The following is a 19179-nucleotide window of genomic DNA, read 5'->3' on the forward strand; positions in this document are numbered from 1 at the left end:
TACTGTATATTGTTATTGATAATACAGAGACCCTGCGTCAAAGGGGTCCTACTTAGGTCCTCTATGGTATGTATACTCTGAAGGCCCATCCATAAAAATCTGTGGCCCTGGCCCCATTCATTTTAACAACATGCATTAGACAACATGCATTGACACAGTAATGGATGAGGTAATGGATGTAGTCAAAAAATCAGCTCAAAAATCCAATCATGGAAGTCACAGGAAATGCACCCGAGACATATGCTAATACATGGACTTCCTTTGCACTTGGTTCACAAGCTTCTTTTGCAGATTTTGGAAAGCAAGAAGTGCTAATTGTCTCTCTCTGCTATTTTAGGAGACTGACTGTGATCAGACCACATGTGTTTTCACATGGAGCGGGGTTCTTCACATAAAAGAAGGTGATTTTCTCAATTATGAGAGTGAGTGTTCAAGTCAGATACTCCACATTTACTTAGTTGCACAAGACAAACAGAGACATCCGAAGACCTTTCATAAATGAAGATCTTTGCACTTTAACAGGAAATAAGACAATGCATCTTTTCCTGCCCCTGTGTTGAATAACTGCTTCCTTGGGCCTTTTTTCCTTCCTTGTTTTTCCCCAAGAAACCTCTGAAAGTTATTCTCTCCAATTTCCCACGAGTTTCAGTATAGCGTTATGAGCCCTTTGTGGTTACTCCATCAACCGGGCCTGGCAAGGACCTGGCTGAGGTCTAATAGGGCTTTTAAAGATGGTTTATAGAGGAGCTTGAACTGAATTTTCCAAGTCTGTTCTCCTTTTGAAAGGTGATAATCTTTAAATTCTAGGGACACACCCAGCCAGTTTACTGAATCCTTGCCTCAGCTGGCATCTCTAAGCAAATATCTCAGAACTAGACTCATTTTACCTTCATTTGTATCATGAGATGTTAAACTAATATTTTTTTTCAAAACCTTCAGGACTGATCGGGATAGTCCGCATATTGTAAAAAAAGGGGTTGATTGATTCTTTCAAGAAAAATTAGAGACCCTTAGGAGTAAAAGTAACCACTGTTAATGAGGCATAGCCTTGATCTAGACCCCAAGAGAGAAAAGACCTTAAACTTCCATCTGTTATAAACTTGCAAACTGGCTTAATGGCAATTCAAGACGTAAATGTGGACAGGGTTTGAGGCTTGGCAGGATGCAAAATCTTTAGCAGGGCTTAGTAGACCTAACTATTAGCGTGTGCACGTGTGTGCGTTTGCGAGGGCTAACGTATATATGTTAGGCCTCATCCCAAATGCCGCCCTCATCCTTTGTGGTTTACCTACATGGTTTGGTGACGTAATGCTGCAGGGCCTGTTGGGTAGTAGACCGCCAAGAAGTTGTCCAAAAAGGAGAATTGGGGGAATATCATGGCCACATAGGGGTTGCTCGTGAACAAATCTTGAACCATAAAATGACAAATGGGACTTCACGGACACAAGCAACCTAAGGCAACAAAACAGAAAGTCTGATCAAGTGCACCATGTGGACAGACTCAAAATTACAGCAATTTGTTAACACAACCACACAAATTCCAAATAGATTTAACTACAAAAAAAACCAATAAACTCGCAAGAAAAACAATGGGTAATGCAATGACTTAAAAAAAATGTTGGCAAGTCGTGCCTTAGTTTGAAAGCCTTGAAAAGCAAAATCAAGCCAAACCATCTAAACCTATTGGTGTCACACTGTTTTCCGTGGAAAGCAATCTGTGTGTTGCATCTCGTTTTGAATCTAAAGAGAGCCGCTGGGACTATGTGGTCTCACACGGCTGATTATTTATGATGTATTTGTGTAACAGGTACTGACAAAATATTCGGCACCAGCTGAAGATATTCTTCAGAAATTAACAGCTGTTAACCACACTGTAATAATAACCAAACAAAATGACACTTGGAAAAAGTATTAAACTTTTAAAAATATAAAAAAACTGAGACATGAAATGTCTATCCATTCCAAGGTTATTAGAGTTTATCAAAATTATTAAAACATTTCTGTTAAATAAAATCAAATAAAACACTGGCCTAAATATATTGAACAAAAAAGGTAAACTAAATGAAAATAAGAAATGTTGCCTCAGAAATACATTACATTTACATTTAGTCATTTATCAGACGCTTTATCCAAAGCGACTTAAAGAGAGTTCAGGGAGCAATAAAGCGATATGTCATACAGGAGCAATAATACAATAGGTGCTAATACCAAGTAACTAAATAAACTGAAAAAAGTTGAGCCATTAAAACGATCATATGAAAATAAACAAAACCTAAACTAAAAATAAAATAAAATATATTTATTATATATTAATATAAAAATAATATAATAAAAAACTTTTAAAGCAACATAAAAATAAATAAATAACAAAATAATAAAAAGCAAGCATAGCAAAATAGCTAAAAACTAAAATGACCAGTAAACTAAAAATAAAAGAGTTTATTCAAAATATTAATAAAACTACAATAAGATTTATTTTATTTAAAACAAAACTTTAATAACTCATTCTCCATTCTCCAAATCACATGGAGGGCTGGAGTCTATTCAAGCATCTTGGTCCACATTCATGGTAAACCCTCGATAGATGACCGGTCCTTCACAGCACAACATGAAACATAGAAACACAAACCAAACTATCGTACCGTTTTTGACTGCTGTCTGCAATACTTCCCTTAAACCCAACCCCCTCCCCAAACCTCATCCAATAAACAAAACAAACTTCCAAACTGCTGTATCACGTACCCTGAACCAAAGAGTCATTAAACTTGCATCATTCGTTAAATGGCGCAGGCTGGGGCGAGTTCATTATAGCGGGGTCATAACGCTGTCTTTGTCTAGGTTTGAGTCTGACTTGCAGATGTCCCCTGTTAGATGCAGAAGGACAGATGCCACATCTTTCTCCTTCACTCGTCTCCGAGCACAGCTTGGTTTTATAACCACGGACAAAAGTGTCCAGTCATAAGTCTGTCCCCAGCCAATTAGCAGATCGACAGTGAACAAAAGCCTTCACACTATCAGACAAAGCTTGAATTAAGCTCAGATTGTACTCAAATTTTCAACTTGCAATTTCAACTAAGAATAAAAATGAATCGGTTGTCACTTCATTGTGATTTGTCAAAGACAAAAATAAAGACGATACAGTGGTCTTTTTTATATAATGCTTGCCATTATGGCAACCAATTTCTATAAAGTTTCATGTTTTTCATAACTGTTTCTCATGTTGAAATTTATTTGTGGTCATTTATTAAGACAATATCATTCAAATAAATGTGTCTCTTTCTTACATGATTTTGTATAAATGCGCTAACATCCAACTGACTATATTATCCCTTCTCTAACATATATTTTCTGAAAGTCTGTTGTAAAATATTTCTAACACTGATTTTGATTGGATAAACTCCATTCAAAGCTCTTGTAAAATATATATGCAACCGTTCAAAAGTTTAGACTCGCTTGAATGCCAAGTTTTTAATGATCTTTTGACCTGAAAGCATATATCTGAATGCTTAAAATGATGTCGATAAAACAATATTGCACCATATTCATTTCTTTCATTACTAAATTGAAAAACGTGCATAAAATGTAATGTAAAAAAGCATCCATTAGGAGCCCAGAATAGAGGGAAACTAAGAAGCTGCTTGAGAAAATGCCATTCGAAACCCTTAACTATTTTCCTGAAATTGGAGTAACATTAATATAGATTGAGCAAGAGACAATCTATGCACAGACAAATGCACAGACGCAGACCTGAGGTTGGAGACATATTCCTGAAAGCCGCAGACAATCGTGTCCTTTAACACCGTCCATCTGTCTGGAGGCCAAGCTCAAAAATCAGCCTCTTACCACAGATTTACGACTAACATCCTTGTGTCCAATTCGCCTGTCCAAAACCAGGGTGACCAGGGTCTCTGAACAACAATAAAGCTAAATCTGTCCACCGTCTCAATCTGTTCCTGCAGGCCACCAGGAAAGAAGATCTAGAACATTCAGTTTGTCCTCAGCGTGTCTCAACTGCTCTTGTGCTAATCTTAGAGATGTAATCTTGTTTAAAGAAACAATAGTACACGAACAACCTTACTTTACTTTGACACAATTTTAAACTAAACTGAATGCAAAATGTTGAACGACAATAAAAGCTGGTTAAATTGGAATGAACATTGTCTCCATATTTACGGTTGGGAATGCACATCCTCCCAGATAAAGCAGATATTGTCTCATTCTCTACCAGTTGTTTCATGCTATCTTGATGCCCGCGGGGTGAATTCCTCCTTGTATGAGAGAGGTTTTTTAGTAGTTTACTGCAAGAAAGATGCCTGTGATATTGTGTGTAGCTCAAAATATTTCGTATTATTTTTCAGGCCTGGGCATGTGTCGAACAAAGTAATGCTGGGAAATAAAAAGGGTTTTTCAAAAAAATAAATACACTCAAGTTGCACAAAATGTTTCACTGCATTTTATTATTCTTAATTTAATTGTTTTTTTTACTAAACCATCTAGTCGTTTAACTACAGACCTAAATGACTTAAGAAAGCTGTTATCCTGTGGGAAAGTTGGGTTAGCAGTCAAACCTTCTAAAGGCAACAGCTAGATAAAAAAGCGCTGTGGACATTATCCAAAGAAAACCTCAGCTGCTATACAGCTCTTAGAGTCCGTACATTGACCTTCTGACTTCATTAAACTTTGATGCGGCTACATGTGTTTTAAAATGCTCTCTCTGACAAGCAAACACAGGGACTTATTGGGATGACCGGGTGTCTGAATTGTTTCAGTCATTAACTGTACTGAGTGTAAGACAACAAACTAGGTGGCATGTTTATTCTGTAATATACTTGCCTTCCTGGTAAAACGTTTTAAACTTTAAAACAACTCATTCTGCGAGTATCTCTACGAGACTGTTCCCATTTAAAGCAATTATATATTACAGGAATGTTTTTGCGAATGGCTGCTTATGCAATATATCATCCCAGATCCGATTGATAAAAGCAGAAGAGATGAGGCAGAGAGATAAACCACAGAGGAAAGATTGTCTTGTGTTTGAAAAGGCTATTTAATGTTATCCCATTCACAACTATCAAGACAGATGTCCAGACTGTAAGCCCAAACGATAAAACACGCATGCGGTTATACCATCATTTATAATATCTACACAGCATATGGTTGAATCTGGAATTCTGCTCATGACTGATTGTGGATAATGAATGAGTTTGTTAAATACACAATGATAATCCTCAGGGTATGCCGTACAATCCAAAACTTCCAAACTACAAGACCTCTTTGGGTAAATTTCATGAATAAGTCACTAAAGTCCCAGTGAAATTAATTTATTTTCATGAAATGCTGCAGCGTTTATTGTAAATAGTTTATCAATGTGGGTCATTCTCTTTTTTAAATTTGTGTGCCCTCATAAACTTCAGTTAAAATCTGAAAATACACTTCCTTCCTGTAATGACAATCCGTCTTAAATGATGTATGTTAGACGGCTTGGGCGGAGCATCTGTTAACTCCTCCCCTTCAGCTGTCAGTTCCATTTCAAAATGCAAAGGCTGTTTTTCTACATGCAATCAAATCGCAGAAAAAGACGAAAGTCACGCCCACTATTTTTCTCATTAGAAATTCTATTTCACTCGGAAATGCGTTAAAATACGGAAGTAAAAACGATCGTAACTTCCAGTTCACGGGGACTTTAACAAACGTTATATTGTAACAGTTGTATTCTGTTCACCCAGAAAACTAACAGCACAACCAATTCAAGCAATATGAGGTCTCTAGGGAATTCATAACTATTTTACAAGGTGGCTAATTCGTATGAATTTGTACAATCTTATTCGTACGTTTTAGTACGATTTGTTTTTGTGCCAGTGACTGTTAGGTTTTGGGGCGGGGTTAGGGGCTTCACTATAGTTATTTTCTAATAACCATACGTTCACAATGCTAACCTTAAAATGGGGAATAAAAAGTCACCAATAACGAAAAATATACTAAAGAACTTTCTCATCAGTTATTTAAAGTTACAAGAGTGAAAAAATAGCTTTGCAAGCTATTTTAGGAATAAACAACTATTTAAGAAGCTTTGTGCTGACAGGCAAACTCTCTTTAGAGAATTATGTTTGCTGAGCTGCACAATCCACCTGTCTCTCTCTCTCTCTCTGTGTGTGTTGCTTAAAACTGAAACACGAGCTTTGAAACACTTTGCAGCGAGATGGAATTATTCCTCCATCACTCAATTTTTCCCTTCTTGACTGCTGGAAAAAGCAAGACAGCCTTTTCTTTTCACTATTCACTCCAGTGTTAAACTCCTGCACGTGTCATTGTTGGCCATTTTCCCACACTGACCCTCATTTCCTGTCTGGGGTCAGCGTTGTCATGACAACATCCAGAAGATTGACCGAAAATGCTTATACCGCTAAACGAGATATAGGCGAGGGTGCCAAAAAAAAGTGCCATGTGCTCAACAGCCTCAATCTTCTTGATATTGACGTTCTTTTATTCCAGCTATATATATCAATCCTTCAGTCCAGCCAAAGGATTATGTCCCAAACTACACCCCATAATTCCACAAACAGACAGCTTTGTCCTAAATCTAAAAAGCCGTTGAAAGTACTTTTGAAAGTAAAAGCCTTAATTTTGATTGACGAATGCCATTTACTGAAATGTTAGTTGGCAAACTGTTTGTTATGTTTATTCAACTTGCTTCTTCCAAAAATCGAGGATAGCAGATGAGTTAAGGGACATGTGGGTTATAAACATGCTTATGTTCAATTTAATACAGACTCTTTTTCCTAACAGTTTTTAGCTTAGCATCAGGCTAATGTCAGTCTCAGCCTGTCTCAATCAGCTCCCTTGTTCAGCAGTCAGGGCCAGAGGTGGTTCTAAGGTGAGTGGATATCTGGGGCTTAGCCCAGAGACCTCCACATATGTGTTCGAATACAGTGGCGTAGCATGTCAGTTACAGGCCCATATGCAAAAACTTTTAACGGGCCACCTCCGTCTGTTCGCGACCGGGTTGCGCATTACTGGACATCGGTTGTTTACTCAGGTTTGTTATTTAAATGTTAATGCGCGTCAATCGCGCTCAAATAGTAATGGAAGACCCCAAGGGAGCGCAAACTCCCAAGTGCCAGAAAGAGGGTGGACAAGTGTCGGTGACAATAGCCCTGTGGTTAGTGCGCCAACATATAGTGCCAGTGCACTTGCGGCCCGATGCTAGTTTGATTGCCGTCTCGAGCGTCTTTTGTCGGTCCCACTCCCCTGTCTCTCACCAAAGCTTTCCTGTCTGTTCTCCACTGTCCTATCAAATAAAGGCAAAAGCCCCTAAAATATAACTTAAACAAAAAAAAGAAAGAGGCAAAAAGCGTTTTGCATGTGTTTTTACACGCAACATGTGAATGTCCCGGCTTCTTTCATTTGTTTGGCCTCCTCAATTAGATTGATATTGACGAGCTCATTCAGAGTCCATATAAATTAAACTTCATTCCGTTTCGACACAGCAAGGTAAACAAGTAATGTTGTACATTATACAATAATAATAATAAGAGTGTAAATGATTATATGTATTAAAATTATTAAATAGATGACAACTAATTGACACAATAAAGACCTCTCTACTACCCTTAACATCACCATACACTTTATTATTAAACACCTGTTAGCCATTTTCAAATATTTTCTTCATTTTGTTGAAAATAAATGTCCTGTATGATCTGATTTGTGATGTGAATGTAGTTCGTCAAAAGGTGGATTTGATTTTGCAATCATAAGTAGCTTCAGTATTACTTGTCAGGCGTTTACTCACTATGCCACAGAAGCTGCTTGGATAGGAACGTTGTTTTAAGACTCACATTTTTTTTTACAAAGAAGGACCCACTCACATTTGCCCAGGGGAAGACGCGCAAAAGACACAAAATGTAAACGGCCCCAAAGTGTTTTGTGCATGGCATGGTAATAAAACAATCGGGGCTTTACTGAAAACTTTCGGGGATTCAGCCCCCTTAGCAAACCCCTAGCGACCCATGTACACGATATACTGATTCACGATTTATGGAGCTGATCGAGACACAGGATGAATCGATGCGCTTCACATATTGAGTGCTGCTTGCGTTCACACAATTAACAGTTCACTCAAAAATGAAAATTCTTGTATTGCTTTTCACCCTCATTTAATTCCAAACCTGTGTATGACTCTTTTTTCTTTTGAACACAAAAGAAGATATTGAAAGTCAATATACAATGAAAGTCAATGGAAGCCAGTATTGTTTGGTTACCAACATTCTTCAAAATATCTTCTTTTGTGTACCGCAGAAGAAAGAAGGTCATGCAGGTTTGGAATGACAAGAGGGTGAGTACATGATGAAATCATTTTTGTTTTTGGATAAACTACCCCTTTAAGTAAATGCTAATGACTTCACATATTATATTATCCAACAGTAAAGATTTAATGCTTTAAAAATGCTTTTATGGGGCTTCAGTACATTCAGTGATCTTTGGATATTTTTGAACCGCCATAAAACACTCGGGCTAAACCTTGCAGACTTTTTTAGCTACTTGCAGACATCCAAGTAACTTCTACAGCTGGGCATTTGGTTTTGGCAGGAAATGTGTATATACAGTACCACTGACCGTGCAAGATGGTGTTTTCCTTGTTACTGCCATCCTAAATCCAAAAACCATAAAATAACCCCCTTCCCTGTCTGAGACACAAGTGCACTGGCCTGAAAAGTCCATATTCTGAATGTATCAGGGGCTGAAATTATATTTTAGTGCCGAATCGTTTCCATCATGGTAACCATTAAATGACTGCGCAGTGCCTGAAATTCAAGTGCTGTGTCCTGCTTTGCACAACTTATAAGAAAGATATCTTTCCCCGAGAACTGAATTGTCTAAATTCTGCTATCCACATCATTTTAGCAATAAAGAAATACATAAAATGGCTACATTTCTCAATACTCTCACTGTACATCAATTGTCTCATTAGTGTCTATTTCAAGAAACTATAAAACGTTATGGAATGAAAGAGCAACAAATTATTCCACTTGGAAACGATGAGGAATAGTACATGTCAACACCAGATCAGGCTCACCGATGTTGACCTCAGCAACGAGAAACAACATTTTACGTGAGCAAATCTCCGTCCTTATTCAGTAGTATGAAGAGGTTTTCAACATGAATTGATCAATCAACCACTGCACGCTCAGATGCATCGTGAACATTATTATCATCAATTATCTGTGAGAGAAACTGATGCGTTCGGTCCACCTCTCCCTCCTGATATTCGCTCAATTTTAAATGGCACATTGGTACAGTGGGAGCCTTGTTAAAGCATGTGCGCTCCCAGAAACGGCTCCAGGAAAGAAGGACTAAAGTAAACAGAAAGTAGAGTGTGTGCGAGAGAAAGTGGGAGTGACTCGACTTGGCGAAGAGAAGTCGGCCTTAAAGATTTCCAGATGTGGGGCTGGTTGGCAGATGATAGAGAAGAACGCGAAAGGACTGTGAATGATCCTCTTCTGAAAGTCCCTACTAGGGTTGTCACGGTACCATAAACATGTCTTACTATACTATACCAGCTGAAGTATCTTGATACCAAGTAGTATCACGATGCTGTTCTATGTTTATAATTCTATACAATAAAAACACAGATTTAGATTAAACATTTTGTATTTTCTATAGTAAACTGTATTATAATTTGCACTAGAATATGTTGTTGTATTAACTGTAGTAATTGGATAAATTGTAGCAAATACTGTAGTATACTTAAATATTTACTATGGTAAGACTCAAAAACACTAGTGTCTATGAGTTTTAGTAGTTTACTGTAGTAAATACTAAAGTACACTAGATCTTTTTTCACTTTGGAAATAATTCAAATGTGGGACAAATTTCATTGATACAGCAGTCTTTATAAAGCGAAATATTAGGCTTACTTTAAATGCAGAACTAAGACGGCCAGTAGGTGGCGTCAACTTTCGACTGAGTTAGTAAATCAACTCGTTCAAAACGCTAATTTTAATCATTTTCTCTTTCCGAGTCATTCAAAACACACATTCATTTAGGAGATAAACACCGCAAAAAGGCAGATGTAAGTAAATATAATATTAATGCGCATATGCAATATTACCTACGGTACTACGATACTACCGTTTCAAAAATAGAGAGGCATCGCTGGTATTTTGAAGCTTTAGCATCGCGATGCTACTGTAGCACCGGTACATCGTGCAACCCTAGTCCCTACTCCTGTAGTCTTGTGATTGAGAACCACTACTTTCATTACAGCCATGTAGTCAACACCGTAAAGTTCTTAATTGAAGTCAACATTTAGGCCGTTTATAACATATTTTTGAACAAAACGAGGTATTCAAGATTGTGAAAACTGGGTTGAAATAAGAGGTCTTGATGACATCAGAGATAAACAAAAGTTGTTTTAGAGGCGGGGCAATTGCAAAATCAATGTTGCATAATAGGACAGAAACATGTTACAAAAGTTAAAAGGGTTACGTAAAACAAAAGATTCTGTCACAACAGTATACACCGTCTTTCCGCTCAGCCCAAATCCTATCCTACCTTGATTTTTCCAAATATTGTGCTTCACTCAGAAATGTCACATAACAATAGTGGATTTGGTGGATTTAAAAAGAGGCATCCAAAGCTAACCATGCTAACATATAAGACAATTACACAATGCAAATAAAGGGGCACTGACGCATGGCATGCCAGCAGTGTTTAAAAACGTTCTCAGGCTCAACAATAGCCAACAACAGTAATGATGAATAATCTGGGAGTGAGCCGCTTTGCGTAATCAAGTGCCACTTTCTGAAAGTGCGCTGACTCACTTCAGCTTCATCAATGAAGTTGTTCCGCTGTGATTTCACTTCACTTCATAGAGGAAACACAGATGCCCATTCATCACAGATATGGCACACAAGGGTTCTGTGAAGTGCACACGCTGTGGTTTGTTAACCTGGCCGTCCTGAAAGCTCATTGATCCAGCGGGTGTTTTACGTTCTGACCTACTTTGTCCGAAAGTAAGCTGCATGAGGCTCGTGCAAAGAGCTGAATGGATCTTGGCTGGCCAGCCTAAAAAATAGCTTTCAGCCAGCGTAGCCTAAATATTTCACCTAAATTACGCCGATGTCCAAATAAAGTCTTTTTACAGCCTTGGAGTCACGTGTACTGTCATGAAATCACTTCTGCTTTCAATTTTAGTGCCCTGAGATGGAAGTGAAGTTGGGCAATATGAGGCTGTTGATTCAAATTTTGCTATGCACTACCAATGCGAATTGCGAATCAAATCGGAGGGTTGCAATTTCTTTTCAAACAGACTGGAGATTTATACTTGCCGGACCATAAACCAACGAACACCAACAAATTCCAACACCAACATTCTAAATTTCCATTGGCATTGATTCAATAAACGCATTTAAAACAGGCCAAAGCCATTTGACCCAATAAAAAAATCTGGGAATGCCAGATAAAGAACACCTTAGCAACCACCCACAAAAGCCTATCCATGTTTTGTGCCATCATGCCAACAAATTCTGCATGGACAGAAAATATTACATTATGATTTTGTTTGATCTATGTGTGATATCGTGGACAAGAGAGCTATATGATTTCAACTACAGATACAATAAGCTGACGAAATAAAAATCATGTTGTCTCCCTGCTTATTTTTTCATGGGTGATTAAGAACGGAAAGCTCAAGTGGGAAACAAATGTCTTGTGTCATCTTTGCTAGATGATGCTGGTAAACCACAGACAAACAGAAAGTACAATGCAGGTCTGGATGATGGTGAAGCTGGAGAGCTAGAAGTTCTTACAGATCTTTACCAAAACCTCACACAAGAGTCTTTGTATGAACCACGAATGTAAAAAATCAGCTCTTCTCAACTTCTCACACAGGTGTCTCAGCACAAGTGTAATTTCATCACATTAACCAGCTCTATTTATTTTAAATAACATGTCCACAGTTCATTTAAAACATTACACACACACAAAAAGCATGCAACACTTACCATTGGCGTTCTTCCCACATATGAGATGTTCATAGGGTTGCAGGACGCCCCACAGCTCAGCATCATTATTGATGACCCCCTCCAGAGCATCCGCTGTCAGGACGCAGCCGGTGTTCGCGCCGTCCCTCTCCGCCGCCAGCAGCCGCACGCCCACCTCCTCCACGAGCGCCTCTATGCACGCGCTCAAACAGATAGCCGCGTACTCATGGATGCGCACCGAGATGCGAGTGTCCACCATCCAGCGGAAAAAGCGTCCCACCGAGAAGATAAGCCCACACCGGGCTGACTTCCCCTTGCGCAGTAACTCTCCAGCGTTCATGTTATACATAGATATGGCCTTCACGGTGGCCGAGACGCAATGGTCAGCCAGTGTCCAACTGAGCACCAGTCGGATCGCGCTCTGGATCTCGAACCGGGTGCATCTGCAGTGCATAACACTGAGCCGCTGCGCCTCCTTGGAGATGCGGATGAGCGCCCTGCGCATCAGGGTGGACAACCTCCGGACAGCGTCCGCGGAGAGCGCAGCGCCCTTTCCTGCGCCTTTACGCACGACCCTCCCCACGTCCTCCTCCGTCCACGGGAACTCCTCGAGCTCTGGTAAGCGGGGACACTTGGAGAAAATGTCTTCGGGGTCCTCGGGGAGGACTGTGTTGACTGTATCCCAGCTGTTGTTGCGGCTGTTCATGGACCCCGAGTAGTACCACCAGTTACCCCGGTGAGGAGCGTTCGTTAACGCATGAGAGTTTGACCTGGAGGAGGACAGGCTTAAAGAATTACACGAGTCCCCTGCTCCGTAGCCGGAGTCCAGAGTTAAATCTTCTAAGGTCTTCATGTTTGCGTTGTTTATTCCTGCCATGGGTCCTGGAGTTCTGGTGTTTAAAGGGAACCTGAAAGAGAGGAGATGCGCGTTTTCAGCGGTGCGAAACTCAAGCTCGTTCAACTGGTCTAGTCCAGTTTCTCTTTGACATTTCCGTAGCGCTTTAAACTGACACACAAACCAGACCAAAGCGAACAGGTGTTTATTTAATGTTTTAAACGTTGTGTTTGCATCCCCTGAAACGAAAATGCTTGGAAAAGTCGCTTACCTCGCCAAATGTCCATTACCAAACTTGTAAATTACGCAGGAGTTTCTCGTGTATTATTATCCAGTTCTTGAAAACAATCGATTAAAGTTTAGGCAGCAAATCCATAAATATGATGTAAATCAGATGCCAGATCGATCGGTGAGATATAATGCAAGCTATTTTTTACTAAACGCACAAAAATGATCCAGGAATGGGCGATGTTCACATGTCACACCACACGCCTCCTCTTACTGGAAACTAACTGAACTGAAAGCGGGCAGCGAGAGAGTGTGGTGGTGTATGATTCGCGAATCTGTTGGTTTAAACGACTCCTTTGAACAGAGTCACAAAGCGTTTGCCTGATTCCCTTACTGTACGCCGAAGACAAATTGACAACAGCAAAAGAACATAATCCAATCAAAAACATAATGCGAATTTTCAGTGTTCAATAGTAATGTAGATTATTTTAAACAAACTCTATAAATGCTACTTTCTGAGGTACATTTTTGATGTTTGGAACAAGGACGAATCGATTCATGTTTTTTACACAGGCCATTTAAATGAGTCGTCTGAATGAAGAGTGAGTAAGAGACTCACTTTTCTTATTTAATACAGAATATAAGAGGATTTGCCTTTAATAAATCGGATTCTTAGACATTTTTTCTCTTTTTCTCTATGTCCTAATATTTTTATGACAATGCTCTTTAATGGTATCATTTTTTTATTAATGCAAAACGGAAATGAACATTTCTTCCTTTTATTCAATCATTACTCATCCTCGTGTCATTTCAAACCTGTATGACTTTCTTTCTTCTGCAGAACACAAAACATTTTGATATTTTGAAGAATGTTGGTAACCAAACAACACTCCTATTGACTTCCATGTATGGACACATAACCACTGGGACATTTCTCAAAATATCTTTGGTGTTTCTTGAACGACGTGGGGGTGAATAAATTATGACACAATTTTTATTTTTGGGTGGACTATCCCCTTAAACGAAGTAAAATAAATGCTTTTTCCTTTTAGGTGTGAGGACTTTGCTGGTCTTTATCTAATCTTAAGGAATTTACATTAACTGTGTTAGTCTGGGAGATGGTACACACCATTGTCTCGAGCTCTGTATGTGCGTTTCAAGCTGATAAAATAGCTATTGTGGCTTGTTCTTTGAATTCACAAAACAAGTATGATTCCTTCTATTATTAAGTCATTAAGTCCAACCATAAAAGGTATTTGTGTATCATTAAATAATGCTCAACGGAAATCATAACAGAAAGCACAGACGGGTTGGGCAATCTTGTGTGCAATGTCAACATTTCATAATCTGTCCAGACAAACTTTATTACACATGGTCATTCTGTATACTGAAGAAGTGAGACCTTGCTCTCATTACGTCATTATGTCTCACAGTAGGCTGTGTCGGTTCAGGTCGCCATAACTGTTTACAAACTACACGAAACAGATATTTATTGGTGACAGAGATAACCAGACCCGTGATATGACCATTCAGTCAGGTTAAATAAATTAAATTGATCCCTGAACTGAATTACCTGAAACAATCCTGCATGCAGGCTTCATGAGTTTGTTTGATCTCTATGCATCGTGTTAAATCTTGTGTAAAGTCACAGCAAAGTCATCAAATAAATTGCAAATGTTATTTCGATTGAAAAGAAGCACGTGGTGAGATTTAAGCAGTGGATTTGACAATGTATTTAAATTTGAAAGGGCAGTTTTCGCTCACCTGGTGCAGCACACTTGCAATATGGCCTCTCAAGGTTGCCAGATCTGCATAACAAAACCCGCTCATTGGTCTTTCAAAACTAGCCCAGAAAATCAAAACCTAAAACGCTCTCACATATCTATGCATATTTTAAAGTAACTGTTATGCTTTACACATTTATTTGGGATAATCATAAACACTCTGTTTTAGGAATGATGATGAATGAGGAAAGAAGCCTAACACAACGGGCAAGCGTAACCTGGCAGACGTAAATTTGTACTAAAGCGACCTCTAGTGGTTGAAAGATGAAATCATCAATTACACTTTAAACAGTACGTACATTAAATGCGTGTTTGATTTCTGCAACTCGAATCCAAAACAGAGCCACATAAAGAAAATAAAATGCTATAACGTTAGACGGTTTCATCGGCAACTACACGAACAAACGTTACGTGGCTCAACACTTCCGGTAGACCTCTGCAAAGAATTTAGGCTCGTCTATAACTTTTGAGTAGTTTTAATTTAATTTCATACAATTAATATATAAAATATGAATGAATACTAATATAAATAAAATAGGATTGTCATATAATAACCAAACATAAGAAGTTAACTTCAGGCCAGCGGATGCGTCCGATGAAAGCGTCTACAATCAAAACAAGAAACCAGTCAGTAAGATGCTTCAGCTTTAAATTTTATTCTTTTCAGAAAAAAAAAACGGTAAAAGAAAATGATATACAGATAATGCCAACATTCTGAAAATTTCTACACAACAATTTCACAGAAATTACCATGTAATGCAGATCCCTGTATAAATGTCTTCATTCCCTGTCCTTGGGTTGTTAAATAGGCAGTCTGAATGTATATCAAACCAAAACTCTTTTCAAAATGACTTGGGCTGACAACTCTCGTGTCAGTTTGTAAACACATTTAAATATGTTCTTGTTTGCATGTTACAGCAGAAAAAAACAACACCTGAGCTGCCCGTGTCAGTGTACTACCATGTTTTAGTCTATAAGTTTTCACAAAAGTACTTCGTCTCGAGAATTAAGAACAAATGCAATAAAAGCAAATAATGAAAACTCAAGCTGCCCGATTTCGAACTATTTTGTACTCAAAATGTTTTCCAGTATTTGTTTGACACAAAGTTGTTTATTGACAATGGTGTCTACCTTCTCCCCCCGAATGGACTGCCCTGTTAAAAACGTCAAAGAAAGGCACACAGCTTTGGGACAACATCATTTTCCTACAGTTAAAGTCTGTAAAAATGGATACTGCAAATAGTCGTGATTACGTTAAGTCCAGTCTGAAAGTCAGACTAAAAACAGCCGTCTGAAAAGAGTCTTGCTGCCGTCTGGCTTAGCATCGGATTTCCTCGGCATCTGTGAAAGGAGCCATTAAAGACCAAAACTGTTTGAAAATCCATTCGTGATGAGGACAAGAAGCAGCTCTCGACAGCAAACAGACACAGACGAATACAAAGACAGATAACGTTAATTTCGTTGCTCAGCAGGCCGTTCTCGGGTCCAGTTATGTACATCTGTGGATCAGCAGGACTTTGAGAATCGCCGTATATCAGTTCAATCCCACGCTTCAGATGTAAGAAGTTGTCACGTCTGAACCGCAAGGGACATTTACAGCAATATAACAGCAGACGTTTAAGTACCAGCGCACAACTAAACCTTTAAACAATCATTTCTGCGTATACCACTTCAAGTGCAAACCATATTAACTTCATCCAAAGTGCCTGAGCTGCTAGTGTACCTTTTTTTAAATGCATTTTCAGTCATTTCTCCAGAATTCTCACCTCACAGACAGTGAAATACATACAATTCCAGAGACGCGCATCTCTAAATCTGCTTCAGTCTGAACGGCAGCTCGCAGACAATAAATCAAGCGGATCTCGTCCTGTCTTCTTATATGAGATGGACCTCACAGTAGAGGAGTCAGCGGTGTGACCGTTTAAGGGTCCCGTTCTTGGCAAAGAGCGAGTTTGTTTGAAGTGCAGCTTTATCCCTTGGGTGTTTTGCTGGACTGTGAGTTCCACATGCCTCTTTTAGAGTGATAATAGTGAAAAAAGTTTCTCAGTCGTAATCGCTCGACCTCGAGACCGTTTTGTAGCACTCTGAAAGAGAGAGAGATTCATGTCATTTCATTAAATAATGCACTGCTTTATTTTGTGAAAGCTGCAATCTCTAGCTTGGACTTTCGTTTGACATTTCTGACCTATGCATGTCGGTTTTGAGGCTTGTGCTTAAACCATTAAGTGCTTTTTTTAAAGATTTTTTTATTTATTTTATAAGCAAACATCGCACAGCTTTTAAATTTGGTAAATATTAGCTAGACATGAAGCCTTTCCATAGCCAGTTTGCTACATGGAGACAGTTTGGCATACGCATAAACTTGCAGGTTATTTTACACTTATCTTAACGTGAGTTGAAGTCAAATGAGGTCAAACGCATATTTTACAATTGCAACTGGCAGCTCAATGTATAAATCTTTATTACAAGCTTACCGTTGTGAATCGGAGAATGATAACAAGACCGAACATAAATATTTTATGTATCTACTTACTAACATTTTTTTTTACAAAAAACACAGACTGCAGCTTTAAATACTGTATGCTTATTTTTAAGGATTTTATATTTTACTGACATATATTAATATATAATTTTATTATTAACTATTAAAACTGTAACATTTAGGTACACTAATTGCCATTGACAGAATTTTCCTTAATTTATGACAACACTTCCCTACCATACATTTTTAGCAATCTGTTTTTGCTGTTATACAGTAGGGGGCACTGTTATGCATCTTTTGAAAGAGTTATCGCATATACAGTATGGATCCAAAAGCAGAAAATGTATCAATGCTTTGATCATTGTTCTGAATCTGATTTGGACAAAGTCCCTATATAACAATTGTCTCAGCTTTTTGTTGAAAACACATTTTTGAAGAAACCTACCCACATTCAAGAAGTGATAAGTAGAACAAATAACAATATTTGATTTTTCATTATTAAAATAAATTATTAAAAACAACAACTTTCATTTGATATATTGTATGTTCATATATTCATAGAATAAAATACTATGGACGCCATTCAAGTTTTGTGTAAAAAGTAAAAAAAGTTTATAGTTTATAGTATTAATTTTCTTTTAGTTTAGCATGAATATTAACTTGTTTAGTCCTTCTTCTGCAATAAAACTGTCTATGTCATGTCATGAATCGACAAACTTAAATTGGTTTGCAGAAAGAGAAAATCAAACATGGAGATGCTGTAATCCCAGTCTATTTGTTTCAGAATACACAGGAATACTTCAAGATGAAGCAGACCCATGTCGAATGTTTGTACCTGTCCAGCAGTTCCCAGTCTTCTCCCCCCCAGCGGTCTTTAAACTCCTCTGTGTTCATTCCACCAATCTTATCAAAATCTGACTTAAAAATACCAAACAGCCCAAATCCATTTACCTCCCAGTAACCTATAACAGAAAGACACAACAGTGGAATTAAGCATACAGTATATAAAACTTACTGTTTAATACTTTATATATCATGATAATAACATTTAAAGACTATAATGCTCTACAACACACGATGTCACTCAGGAAGAATCCTATGCATTACATGCATACCTTTAGTATATATTATTTATACCAGCTTCATATAAGTGGTTTACAGTATAATGATTTAGCTTAGTAAATGGATCTGCTCTTTTTCTGATGTGTGTATTACCATCAGGCTCATATGGTGAACTGCCACAACCCAATCTCATGACTATAGGAGCGAAGGCCAGTCTACCCTCAACACAGTGTTTTCTGATGCTCTCCAGGATATTCAGTGGAAAGTGAATGTGTAGGTCACACAAAAACACAATACTGTGACTGTCCTGAAACACACACACAGTAAAATCACACATCAGCTTGGTACAGTGTACAAAATAACTGTATACTGTAGAACATACTGGTAAAACAAATGGCTAGAAAGATCCCAGGTTTGATTCCCTTCTGAATGACTGAACGTCTAATGTCATCTCTATTTCTAAACTATCTGAATCACCTGACAATTCCTAGAAACAGATTTAATTTTTCTTTACAAACAGGGAGTCTTTTCTGATTATGCCTTATGTTGAGGTTTAATCTTTAATCCTCATTCATGCTCTTTACATCACACTGGAATTTCAGTAATGATACATTTCTATGTACTAAAACCATTGACATGTTTGTCAAACTCAAATCTCAAACTCATTATGAATCACAGAAAAGTGCAAAAGCCTGGAATTGATCAGTTCAGCCAGGTGCTGTTTGCACTTGTATGAGGCACTGAGTATTTATCGAATTAAGTCATTTTAATGTCCCGCCCCCTCGTTTCCACTTTTAGCTTTCC

At 38.2% G+C, this 19179-nt stretch overlaps 2 protein-coding genes across 3 annotated transcripts in view; both read right to left on the bottom strand.

The window, feature by feature from the left end:
- The window catches only part of abtb2b (ankyrin repeat and BTB (POZ) domain containing 2b), a 48103-nt gene extending 34762 nt beyond the window's left edge, over positions 1-13341 (bottom strand). Inside the window, exons 1-2 of the mRNA XM_057330549.1 lie at positions 13091-13341; positions 12006-12892 (exon numbers count right to left, since the gene is read on the bottom strand). Coding sequence (XP_057186532.1) covers positions 12006-12861 — 856 coding nt within the window. The 5' untranslated portion in view covers positions 12862-12892; positions 13091-13341. The remainder of the gene's footprint in view (positions 1-12005; positions 12893-13090) is intronic.
- A 2125-nt stretch (positions 13342-15466) lies between these two features.
- The window catches only part of b4galnt4a (beta-1,4-N-acetyl-galactosaminyl transferase 4a), a 208409-nt gene continuing 204696 nt past the window's right edge, over positions 15467-19179 (bottom strand). For both annotated transcript variants that reach the window (XM_057330341.1, XM_057330339.1), the window contains 3 exons: positions 18529-18682; positions 18149-18275; positions 15467-16915 (listed from right to left, as the gene is read on the bottom strand). In XM_057330341.1, the coding sequence (XP_057186324.1) occupies positions 16801-16915; positions 18149-18275; positions 18529-18682 (396 nt within the window). In that variant the 3' untranslated portion in view covers positions 15467-16800. The remainder of the gene's footprint in view (positions 16916-18148; positions 18276-18528; positions 18683-19179) is intronic.

Source organism: Triplophysa rosa, linkage group LG3 (genome assembly GCF_024868665.1).
Source record: "Triplophysa rosa linkage group LG3, Trosa_1v2, whole genome shotgun sequence".
NCBI classification, from domain to species: Eukaryota; Metazoa; Chordata; class Actinopteri; order Cypriniformes; family Nemacheilidae; genus Triplophysa; species Triplophysa rosa.